Below are 12,100 nucleotides of genomic sequence, written 5' to 3' on the forward strand. Positions count from 1 at the left end.
GCCAGCCATGGTGCACAGAGCATCTTCATGGGCAAGGCGGTGGCCCTACCCCGCTGGCTGCACCCACATAGGACAGAGGCCACTGAGCAGATAAGCACAATCCTTGGACCAGACCCAGGAGATGCCCAGTGGGCACCTGCCCTGAGAAGGCTCAAAGGCCCAGGGTGGGCATACCTGAGAGTCGCGCTGCCTCTGCCTTCACCAAACCCTCGGCCTCTCCAAGTCGGCCACCGGGGGCTTCCTCTGCCAAGTCCTCGGGGACCTCCTCGCCCACAGACAGTGTGGTGACAGTGCTCACCACCAGGATGCCCAGGCCGACCCACAGCACCACCTGCGGAGACAAAGACCCCAGGGGCGGGAGTCACAGCTGTGGCCCCCGCTCCTGCCGAGCATAAAACTGGCCTGGCAGAGAGGCTCCGGGACGGGGTGAGGCACGAGGAGAGTGGACATGACAAAGTCCCCCGAGGGTGACAGGCGTGCAGTCGGCCCTGCCTGAGGACAGGTGGCCACTCCCGGGGAGACTTGGGCCCGCCTGCCGGCGAAGCTCCTGACGGCTGGGAGAGGGCTGAGCCCTGATGCGCTGCTCTCAGAGCATGGCGGGACTCCTGGCATCCAGCCTGTGGCTGACAAGCCCTCCCCGCCAGCTGGGGTCATGGGCCAACCCTGTCAGAGCTATGCCAGCCATTCAGGCTGGAGCGGGAGGGACAGAATCCGTTCAGAAGAACTGGTGACACCTCCCTGGTCCAACACAATTAGAGAAGAGGGCTCCGCGGCGGGAAGGACCCGCACTCTCTGAAGCTGGTGGCGACTGAAAAAGAAAAGCCGGCGGAGAGCCTGCTTCCTCCACTTCCCTCTCTGCCACCTGGAAGCACGGGGCTAGTGTTGGTGTCTCCGGACACCAGGTGCTGCTGAGGCTCTGAGGTCAGTGGGCTCCGCCGAAGAGAGCCCGGCCGCCGTGTGCCTCAGGGCTTGTAGGATGCCCAGGGAGCCCAAGGCCCCTCTGACAGTAGCCACAGCTGGCCGGAGCATGTGGTGATGGCAGGCCTGCCCCAGGTGCACGTGGGGCCACTGTCTGATGTATGTTCTGGAGGTCTGGGCAAGGCCTGCAGGCTCGGTGGCCCACAGAGTCTGCCTCACCCTGGCCCCAAACGTTCTGCATTTGTACAGGCCCCTTCAGCCACGTTACATCTTCCTTGCAGCGAAGGGAAGAGTCCCAGGGCAGTGGTGGTGTCCGGAAGGCGACCAAAGCAGTCTTTTTTTTTTTTTTTTTTTTGAGACGGAGTGTCGCTCTGTCGCCCAGGCTGGAGTGCAGTGGCCGGATCTCAGCTCACTGCAAGCTCCGCCTCCCGGGTTTACGCCATTCTCCTGCCTCAGCCTCCCAAGTAGCTGGGACTACAGGCGCCCGCCACCTCGCCCGGCTAGATTTTTGTATTTTTTAGTAGAGACGGGGTTTCACCGTGTCAGCCAGGATGGTCTCGATCTCCTGACCTCGTGATCCGCCCGTCTCGGCCTCCCAAAGTGCTGGGATTACAGGCTTGAGCCACCGCGCCCAAAGCAGGCTTAAGATAATAAAAAGAGGAAGAAACCTGAAATCTCCCGAGGCTATGCGATCTGTGTAGATCAAAAAATCAATAAGGGGCCAGGCGCAGTGGCTCACGTCTGTAATCCCAGCACTTTGGGAGGCTGAGGCAGGTGGATCATTTGAGGTCAGGAGTTTGAGACCAGCCTGGCCAACATGGTAAAACCCTATCTCTACTAAAAATACAAAAATTAGGCCGGGCGCGGTGGCTCAAGCCTGTAATCCCAGCACTTTGGGAGGCCGAGGTGGGCGGATCACGAGGTCAGGAGATCGAGACCATCCTGGCTAACACGGTGAAACCCCGTCTCTACTAAAAATACAAAAATTAGATGGGTGTAGTGGCGCGCACCTGGAATCCCAGCTACTCAGGAAGCTGAAGCAGGAGAATTGCTTGAACCCAGGAGGCAGAGGTCGCAGTGAGCCGAGATGCTGAAGAAGTGGCTGACACACGTGGACATGTATTCTAACATACACTGTAAGAATCTATTTTTTTTTTTTTTTGAGACGGAGTCTCGCTCTGTCCCCCAGGCTGGAGCGTAGTGGCCGGATCTCAGCTCACTGCAAGCTCCGCCTCCCAGGTTTACGCCATTCTCCTGCCTCAGCCTCCCGAGTAGCTGGGACTACAGGCGCCCGCCACCTCGCCCGGCTAGTTTTTTGTATTTTTTTTTAAGTAGAGACGGGGTTTCACCGTGTTAGCCAGGATGGTCTCGATCTCCTGACCTCGTGATCCGCCCGTCTCGGCCTCCCAAAGTGCTGGGATTACAGGCTTGAGCCACCGCGCCCGGCCTAAGAATCTATTTACCACAACTTGAAGACAGGCAAGATCACTCTAGAATGCTGGCGGACAGATGGGCAGTGATCTTTGGGGTGGGGGTGGATGACAGTGAGGCACCCACGGGGAGCTCTGGGGTGCTGGGATGTCCTGTGTCTGCTCTGGATGGTGGTTCCACATGGTTCACTTTGTAAAAACTTACCAGGTTGAGGCCGGGTGCGGTGGCTCACACCTGTAATCCCAGCACTTTGGGAGGTCGAGGCGGGTGGATCACCTGGGGTCAAGAGTTCAAGACCAGTGTGACCAACATGGAGAAACCCCGTCTCACTAAAAATACAAAATTAGCTGGGCGTGGTGACGTGTGCCTGTAATCTCAGCTACTCGGGAGACTGAGGCAGGAGAATCACTTGAACCCGGGAGGCGGAGGCTGCAGTGAGCTGAGATTGCACCACTGCACTCCAGCCTGGGCAACAAGAGTGAAACTCTGTCTCAAAAGAAAAAAAAAAAAAATTATCAATATATACCAGTAAGAAAAAGCTCAACAACTCCCTAAAAAGTGAGCAAAGAACCCAGGCAGTTCACAGAAACAGAAACACAAGTGGCTTCTAAACCCACGAAAAGACGCTCAAGCTCCCGCCAGAGAGGCTAAGAATGATGAAGCCTGGAAGGTCCTGGGTGCGGGGACAGAAGCCTTGGGCCTGGCTGGGAGTGATGCTGCAGGCAATTTAGGTAGAGCCAGCACGTTTACAAATGCTCACACCCCTGACACAGGATTCCACTTCTAGAAGGCTTCCTACAGACGCACGCTCAAACATGTCGACATGCTCACAAACACATATTCAGCGCGATTCTGTCTGCAATACCAGAAGACCGGAGAGGTAAGTACTTCGGAGACTGGGATTATGGAATTTTTCTACCACGGAACACCATGAAATGGCTAAAAATAGCCAGGCAGTTCTGTGCCCACGGCTGTGGGGCAACCTGACCTGCACAGGATTTTGAGAAAAGCAGTAGGAAACTGTGTTGCAATTAAAGAAAAACGCACATGCGCGCGCACAGACCGCCGCGTGAGTGGACGTGCACAGACTGCCACACGAGGGTCGCGCCAGGAACAACAGCGGGTGGTGGCCTCGGGGGTGGGCGGCTGGGGAGGGGACTCAGAGCTGGCAGCAGATCCATGGACAAGCAGTCACTGCAGAAACACCACGGGGAAAGAGCTTACGACTCAGCACAGTCGGCCTCAGGAAAACCTGATGATGCACAGCTGGAGCAGGTCGGTGTGGCCCTGCTGGGCAAAGACCGTGCGTCCTGGTGAACCCAGGGTTCCCCAGGCTGACTGGACCAAGTCCCTTTTGTGGGTTTTCAGTTTCTTGACAGAACCCGTCTGAAAACGCTGAACCAGGGGCTTCCCTTCCGACTTCACCTCGCCCCAGACCAGACCAATCAGCCGTGGTCCAGGCCAGCCCTCGAGCGGTGCGCACCTGGGAGGAAAGCGCGTTCTTGTGGATTTTCTTGTAGATCAGTGCCGGGCAGATGAAGCAGATGAGGCTTCCCATGGTCGCACCCGTGAGGCCCAGGATGGTCTCCACTAGGAAAGAGAAGTGACAGGAATGGATGAGTGGGAAAGGGCTCCGGCCAGGAGGGGACCTGAGCTTTTTTGCCCAGCACACAGGCGAGCAAGCCAGCATTGAAGGAAAGGCCGTCCAGGCGAGAGCCGGGAGCAGACACGCCCTCTGTGCCCAGAAAGCCTGACAACTGCGGCTGATTCCTCCAACAGTGCATTTGGGCTCCGGGGTGAATTTTCTGATGGCTCATCTTTAAAGAGTCAAGACACGGCCCGGCGCGGTGGCTCACGCCTGCAATCCCAGCACTTTGGGAGGCAGAGGCGGGCAGATCACGAGGTCAGGAGATCGAGACCATCCTGGCTAACACGGTGAAACCCCGTCTCTACTAAAAATACCAAAAACTTAGCCGGGTGTGGTGGCGGGAGCCTGTAGTCCCAGCTACTCGGGAGGCTGAGGCAGGAGAATGGCGTGAACCCAGGTCGTGGAGCTTGCAGTGAGCCGAGATCGCACCACTGCACTCCAGCCTGGGCGACAGAGCGAGACTCCGCCTCAAAAAAAATAAAAAACAGAGTCAGACACTAGGGACTTCCTGCCGAAACCAAATGCTGGCTCCGCACAGCACGGCTCCCGCGCAGCCTCTCCTGCCTGCTGCTCCATGAGTGGCCCTAGGCGGGCAGGACCTACCCAAGGGCAGGTGGAGAAGCCAGGGCCCAGCGTGTATGCCAGGCTGCAGCCCCTGCCAGGAGCCCAGACAGATCACCTCTAGGGCTGTTCCCTGGGGAGAGTGAGTGCGAGTTCCCCTGTGGATCTGATGATAATGAGCTCTGTCTTGTCTGCTAGGGAGCGGGTGCATTTGGGTAACACAAATACGTTCAGGGCCTTCAACGATTCCCTTGGTAATGCGTCAACAAAATCAGAAGTCAAAAGAAACAACAGGACAGCATGCGCTGTTCTAGAATAGTTGGTTCTACAAATCGAGCCTGTGTCCCAGCACTGCAGTCTCTCTCCACCCAGCTGTCAACGGGTGTCTGCTGTTCCATCAAGCTGCCAGAATTTTTTTTTTTTTTTTGAGACGGAGTCTCGCTCTGTCGCCCAGGCTGGAGTGCAGTGGCGCGATCTCGGCTCACTGCAAACTCCACCTCCCGGGTTCACGCCATTCTCCTGCCTCAGCCTCCCGAGTAGCTGGGACTACAGGCGTCCGCCACCACACCTGGCTAATTTTTTGGTATTTTTAGTAGACACAGGGTTTCACCGTGTTAGCTAGGATGGTCTTGATCTCCTGACCTCGCGATCCACCCGCTTTGGCCTCCCAAAGTACTGGGATTACAGGTGTGAGCCACCGTGCCTGGCGAGCTGCCAGATTTTTTTTTTTTTTTTTTTTTTGAGACGGAGTTTCTCTCCTGTTGCCCAGCTTGGAGTACAATGGCGCGATCTCGGCTCGGCTCACAGCAACCTCCTCCTCCTGGGTTCAAGTGATTCTTTTGCCTCGGCCCCTCGACTACCTGGGATTACAGGCATGCATCACCACGCCCGGCTAATTTTGTATTTTTAGTAGAGACAGGGTTTCTCCATGTTGGTCAGGCTGGTCTTGAACTCCCAACCTCAGGTGATCCGCCCACCTCAACCTCCCAAAGTGCTGGGATTACAAGCGTGAGCCACTGCGCCCGGCTCAAGCTGCCAGATTTTATCCCCTGCCTTTCTCCATGAGCCAGAGAAAAAATGACAAAAAAGTCTCTAGACTTCTTTAGGAGACCAGAGAAGACGGCTCGTAACTGGGCAGGTCTTGGTTGATGCCGAAGCCCCCGGGTCCCACTGCCTGGCACTAGAGCAGCCCTCCCGCCTTACCATTGGGGATAAGGATGCCACCGACCATGGTTCCAAACACCACAGAGAGGGTAAGCGCTTTAAACCGGAGAGGGGGCATGTAGCCCCCTGCTGCAAAGGTGCCATCTTTTTGCTGTATAAAAGAAAAACGAAAAGGTTTTGAAAGGACTGATTTCCTCCACCACTCTCCTAAAAAGCAAAGCCTGAAAGGGTTCTGCCAGGCACACCGGGCACATCTCCACATGAGGCCAGCCGCGCGCTCACCTGGCAGGTGAGCCTGACCAGCACAATCAGATCTGGCTGAGCAACTTGAACGGGAACCTGCAACCCAAACCTGCAACACGCCAGGAAGGCACGAGGGCTTCTCACCCCAGGCACAGACCATAAACTTTACAACGTCCTTTTGAAATGTGAGTACCGAGTCCTTCTGTTTTCCTTTTTGCTTTTAGAGCAATACCATGAGAGAGTTTTTTAAGTGCCAGGAAGTATGGAGAGCAGAATACAGGCTGCACAGCGCCGCTCCTGCCAAACGTCTCTAGGCCTCTCCTGGCCCGCAGGTTTCAGGATGAGGGCACAGCCCCCACACACACACGCACACATGTGGCCGTGTTATCTTCAGGATGTGGGCACAGCCCCCACACACACACGCACACACGTGGCCGTGTTATCATCTTCAGGGTGAGGGCACAACCCCCACGCACACACGTGGCCGTGTTATCATCTTCAGGGTGAGGGCACAACCCCCACGCACACACGTGGCCGTGTTATCATCTTCAGGGTGAGGGCACAACCCCCACGCACACACGTGGCCGTGTTATCATCTTCAGGGTGAGGGCACAACCCCCACGCACACACGTGGCCGTGTTATCATCTTCAGGGTGAGGGCACAACCCCCACGCACACACGTGGCCGTGTTATCATCTTCAGGGTGAGGGCACAACCCCCACGCACACACGTGGCCGTGTTATCATCTTCAGGGTGAGGGCACAACCCCCACGCACACACGTGGCCGTGTTATCATGTTCAGGGTGCGGGCACAGCCCCCCCACACACACACATGGCCGTGTTATCTCCTGGGTGCAGGCAGAACCCCCACACACACACGCATACACACACATGTGGCCATGTTATCCCACACACACACGCGCACACACACTCACACATGTGGCCGTGTTATCCCACACATACACGTGCACACACACTCTCACATGTGGCCGTGTTATCCCACATACACACACACACGCACACGTGGTTGTGTTATCATCTCCAGCAGATGTGCAACAAGCAGTGAGCAATTTCAAAGTGCAGGAAGAAGAGGTGAGAAGGGCATGATGAGGCATCACCAAATTGCAAGTGCCTGTTTTGGCTGCAGGGTGCAGCCAGGCCTCTACTGCTCTGCACCAGGATGCCAGGGCCATTCATTCCAGAGGAGGAGGCAGAGCCAAGGACAGATGGCCTCAGACCCCACCTGCCCCAGGGCCCCCGGCTGTGGTCTCTAGTACAGGACACAGGAGCCAGACCACCTGGCTCAAATCCTTGCTCTGCCACTCACCAGCCCCAGTTGAGTGTCCCTAGGCAAGTGACTTAACCTCCATGCCTCAGTTTCCTCATCTCTCAACAGAAGCAGCTCCTCATCCAGCCGTGGTAAGGACCAAATGAGTTAACACACAGGATGGGCTGGCCATGATGACTATCCCTGGACTAGGAAACAACCGCAGAACTTTCTAGAACTACAATTTCGAAGCATCCCATTTTCAGAATGGACTTTTACAGAGAATGGACTGTGGAAGCTCGAGCCAGAATTTCCTATCGGCCTTAGGGCGATAATTTGTATACAGGCCAGGGAGGTTGGGGATTAGGTCCATCACACAAGAGTCCCGGTCCTAGAAATTTACCTATGACATAGACCCAGAGAAGGGGAGAGGGGACTTTAGCATGAAGACTGTCGTGAGATGGTTATCCACGAGAGGTCAAGGGTGAAGGAGCAACGCACCCAGGCCCCTGCAACAAGCGGAGAAGCAAGGAAGCAGAGCCCCTGCAGGCTTGTAGGGACCGTGGAGAAACGCTCACGGCACATCGGCCGAAGACAAGAAAGCAGGTGGTATGGCCGCGGCCACACCTGTGGGAAAGAAGCCACGGGCACTGACAGGAAACACAGCCAGGTCCTCCTTGGGATGAAGGGGTGTGTGTGAGCTTTCCTACTCGAGTCACAATACCTTTAATGCCACTATCAATTTTTTAACAAGATAAAAATGGGTCATGTACGGAAATACAGATGCTGCTCAGGTACAAAACATCAAACAGTGAAAGCGGCCTGGCCACACACGCGGGGGAAACCCCACGGCCAGATGACGGGCTCTGGCCTCGCCTCCTCGATCCTGCCTTGCCCGTGCCCAGGTGCCTGAACTCTGCAGGAGAGGAGCACCAGCACGTGCGGGAGGCGCTCAGTCCTTGGTGCTTGGCCTCTGCTGTGAAGCCAGAGGCATGTGGCTGGTGGAAGTCTGCAGGAGGCACATGACTGCCACCAGGCTATGGTGACCACGCACCCGGCCACATGGACAGTGAGCCCGTGCTGCTGTTCCCAAGGCCCAGGGAGACCCACCGCCCCCACTGTGACTGCTGGACTCTCCCCTGGATTCTCCGAGACCACTCAACCCCCCTTGGCTGAAACACTTCAAGAGAAACGTGTGCTTCTAGCCACCGGGAGTCCCAGCTGACGGGACATACCAGGCTCACAGATCTCAGGCTGCGGGACAGAAGACGGATGGGCCACCGGGCGGAGCTCCCAAGGGGAGGCAGGAGGGGAACCTGGATGAGGCAGGGCTCCTCCAACACGGCAGAGCGGCGTCTGCACCCCCGTGCTTGGGGCACAAGACAGCACAGCACAGCCTTTCATGGCTATCTCTGCCACAAGGAGAGAACCAGGGCAGCCTTCTAGTTTCAACTCCTACAGGCGAAAATTTCTTATAAAGAACTAATCGGCTGCCTTGCCTACACACATTACTGTGAAAAAACCCAGCCTCACACTTTATTTTCCCTTTTTTCTCTTGTAGAAACAGGGTCTCACTTTGTAGCCCAGGCTGGGGCATGGTGGAGCGGTCATGGCCCACTACAGCCTTGAATTCTTGGTTCAAGTGATCCTCCTGCCTCAGCCTCCCGAGTCGCTGGGACTACAGGCATGCATGCGCTGCCATGCCCGGCTGATTTTTGTTAACTTTTTGTAAAGATGGAGTCAAGCGATGTTGCCCAGGCTGGTTTCCAACTGCTGGGCCTAAGCCATCCTCCCACCTCGCCCTCCCAAAGGGCTGGGATTACAGGTGTGAGCCACCATACCCAGCCTATTTTTAAAATGTGTTTAAAGACAGGGTCTTGCTCTGTTGCCCCAGCTAGAGTGTAGTGATGCAATCACACTTGACCTCAACCTTCTGGACTCACGCAATCCTCTCACCTCGGCCTCCCGGACTCACGCAATCCTCTCGCCTCGGCCTCCCGGACTCACGCAATCCTCTCGCCTCGGCCTCCCGGTCTCACGCAATCCTCTCGCCTCGGCCTCCCGGTCTCACGCAATCCTCTCGCCTCGGCCTCCCGGACTCACGCAATCCTCTCGCCTCGGCCTCCCGGACTCACGCAATCCTCTCGCCTCGGCCTCCCGGACTCACGCAATCCTCTCGCCTCGGCCTCCCGGACTCACGCAATCCTCTCGCCTCAGCCTCCCAAGGAGCTGGGACCACAGGCACCACCACTATGGCCTGCGTCAAACTCAGCCTCTCTTATGGTTCAAAAATCTTCTGCTATATTGTTAAAATTTTTCAAAGTTACACAAAAGTAAAGAGAACTGTGCACTGAACGCCATGTGCCCATCTCCAGAGTCTGGCCATTATCAGCTCCTGCCCATCAATCTGGTTCCTCTAGGCTCCCCCAACTTCCACCCTCCCAGGACTCCTCTGACGCCAATCCCCACTTTCCTGCTACATCTCTGGTTCGGGACAGCTGGGCGCTTGTGGGAAGCAAGGCTGACCTGTGCTATTACGATCCTGAGAGCGCCCTGAGGGTCTTACCTGCTGCTCACACAGCAGCGTGCTCAGGGCCTGCCGGCAGGGCAGGATCATCATGGGGAAGCCCACGGCCACCGACATCATGAAGCCCACACGCAGCATCTCCGTCACCAGGTTGGAGGGAAAGTGCATGAGCACGTTGCCGGCCGTGGCCTCGGTGAAGCTCACGTAGCCGAAAAATCCCACCTGTTGGAGAATGAGAAATGGCAATGTGGCAGACGGACATCCTAGTCTGAGTGGCACCTGTCGCAGTGGGCAGGGCACGGGGGGACCTGTGCCCTGCCCCTCAGAATGGCCTTCAATCCACTTCACAATGAAGCTTCTGCAAGAGACGGCCTTCAGGGCCAAAGCACCATTTGGCCTCCTCCTTCTTAAAATCTCCAGTTTCTCTAAGGAACATGCCCACTTCTTTTTCTTTTTTTGAGACGTTTTGTCTCGCACTGTCGCCCAGGCTGGAGTGCAGTGGCGCGATCTCGGCTCACTGCAAGCTCCGCCTCCCGGGTTCACACTATTCTCCTGCCTCAGCCTCCCAAGTAGCCAGGACTACAGGCGCCCGCCATCACGCCCGGCTAATTTTTTGGTATTTTTAGTAGAGATGGGGTTTCACCGTATTAGCCAGGATGGTCTCAATCTCCTGACCTCGTGATCTGCCCACCTCAGCCTCCCAAAGTGCTGGGATTACAGGTGTGAGTCACCATGCCCGGCTTTTTTTTTTTTTTTTTGAGACGGGGTCTCCCTCTGAAGCCCAGGCTGGAGTGCAGTAGTGCAATCTCAGACTCAGTGTACCTCCGCCTCCCAGGTCCTGGTTCAAGCAATTCTCTTGCCTCAGCCTTCCGTGAGCGTGTTTACACACATGCACCACCATGCCCAGCTAATTTTTGTATTTTTAGTAGAGACGGGGTTTCACCATGTTGGCCAGGCTGGTCTTGATCTCCTGACCTCGTGATCCGCCCGCCTTGGCCTCCCAAAGTGCTGGGATTACAGGCGTGAGCAACTGCGCCCGGCCGAAATATGCCCATTTCTAGAGAGAATTAACAGAGGTCTTGCAGAGACGGTAAGAGTGGCTCAGATAAAGTGCCCTGGGAGCAGCTCTGGTGCCCGGCTCCTCAGGTCAGGAGAGCTTCCTGGCCCAGGGTGGACCCACGCTCACGGGGCTGGTCCTAGAATCATGGAAGCTGATGGAGCTGCCCCAGGTCCCCGCGCAGCCTCCAGACACTGGGATGGGAACACAGAGAAGAATCCGGCAGCACACAGGGCCAGGGCCGTGCCTGTGGCAGTCCCGGGGGCACCACAGCATGTCATGCTGGCATGACACAGGCGTGGAGGGGGCATGGCAAGGCTCTTACCATGACGTAGAAGGTGGTGACCACATTGAGGGAGGAGGCAAATATGGAGCTCATGGTTTTCACCGACGGCTCATCCAGGCTGTCGTACGTGGGTAGCACCTGGCTGTATAGAAACAGGCCATTTCACAGCAGACCCGAGAGAGGCACGCCCTCCCCAGCAGCACCACTTCCAGGACCTCTCTGCAGCCCAGCCGAGAGCCTCTGACCTTCCTTCATGCAACATCTCCACACACTGAAGACCCAGCGCTGAGGCCAGGATTTCGTGATGCTGAGACAGGAGCGCTGCAGCAGTCCCCACTCAGGACACCCCCCAGAGTGTGCGCCACACGAACGTTCCCCAAGGCTAGGACGACAGGCTGCTGCTCCACGCCAGGGAGCGGGCGCTGAGAGTCAAAGCAGCCAGTTTACAGGGGAAGCAGCCGGAGGAGGCTGCTCAGAGAATCGCTGTCAAAAGGAGAGAAAGTTAAACAAACACCCTGGCCCGGGCGGCCGGCCCATCTCAGCGCCGCCATCTCCGCGCCTCCGCACAGGAATGATCAGAGTCGGCACAGACAAGGAGACGGCCTGGGGCGCGATTCCCCGCTGCAGCTTCTCACTCGTGTGATGAGAAAACTGGCTTCGGTCCCACGGCCCAGTGCCAGGAGTGTGGAGCTGCTGGGGGTGGGAGGGACCCAAGCCACCGGCCAGGCAAGGACATGACAGCCCTGAACAGGCAGCAGACCCATCTGAGGGATGTGCACAGGGACCTGAGCCCCTGGAGAGGGGTGGGCAAGACAGGAAGGGAGAGGCTGGGGCCATGGAGCATCTGTGTGCAGACGGGGAGAAGGGAGCTAGGCCAGGTACACGCCAGAGCACGCTGAGAGCCACTCTGCCATGGGGCTGAGCAAGGACTCTGCAGTGGGAGTCCAGGCGGGTGCTCCTAGGGTGTCCAGGTGGCCATGGCCATGGCTGTCCCAAGG

The 12,100-nt window shown here is 56.9% G+C and overlaps 1 protein-coding gene across 31 annotated transcripts in view; it reads right to left on the reverse strand.

Annotated features, from left to right (window-relative positions):
• SLC38A10 (solute carrier family 38 member 10) overlaps positions 1–12,100 on the reverse strand; it is a 48,155-nt gene that overhangs the window by 17,717 nt on the left and 18,338 nt on the right. For 16 of the 31 annotated variants that reach the window (XM_074020882.1, XM_074020880.1, XM_074020886.1 and 13 more), the window contains 5 exons: positions 11,142–11,244; positions 9,799–9,981; positions 5,762–5,873; positions 3,833–3,939; positions 175–331 (listed from right to left, as the gene is read on the reverse strand). The exons of 2 other annotated variants lie outside the window; for them this stretch is intronic. In XM_074020882.1, coding sequence (XP_073876983.1) covers positions 175–331; positions 3,833–3,939; positions 5,762–5,873; positions 9,799–9,981; positions 11,142–11,244 — 662 coding nt within the window. Of the gene's footprint in view, positions 1–174; positions 332–3,832; positions 3,940–5,761; positions 5,874–9,798; positions 9,982–11,141; positions 11,245–11,347; positions 11,586–12,100 lie in introns of those variants that run through there. 13 more of the 31 variants (XR_012426329.1, XR_012426330.1, XR_012426327.1 and 10 more) reach the window with 3 other exon arrangements.

This window comes from Macaca fascicularis, chromosome 16 (assembly GCF_037993035.2).
Source record: "Macaca fascicularis isolate 582-1 chromosome 16, T2T-MFA8v1.1".
Taxonomy (NCBI): domain Eukaryota; kingdom Metazoa; phylum Chordata; class Mammalia; order Primates; family Cercopithecidae; genus Macaca; species Macaca fascicularis.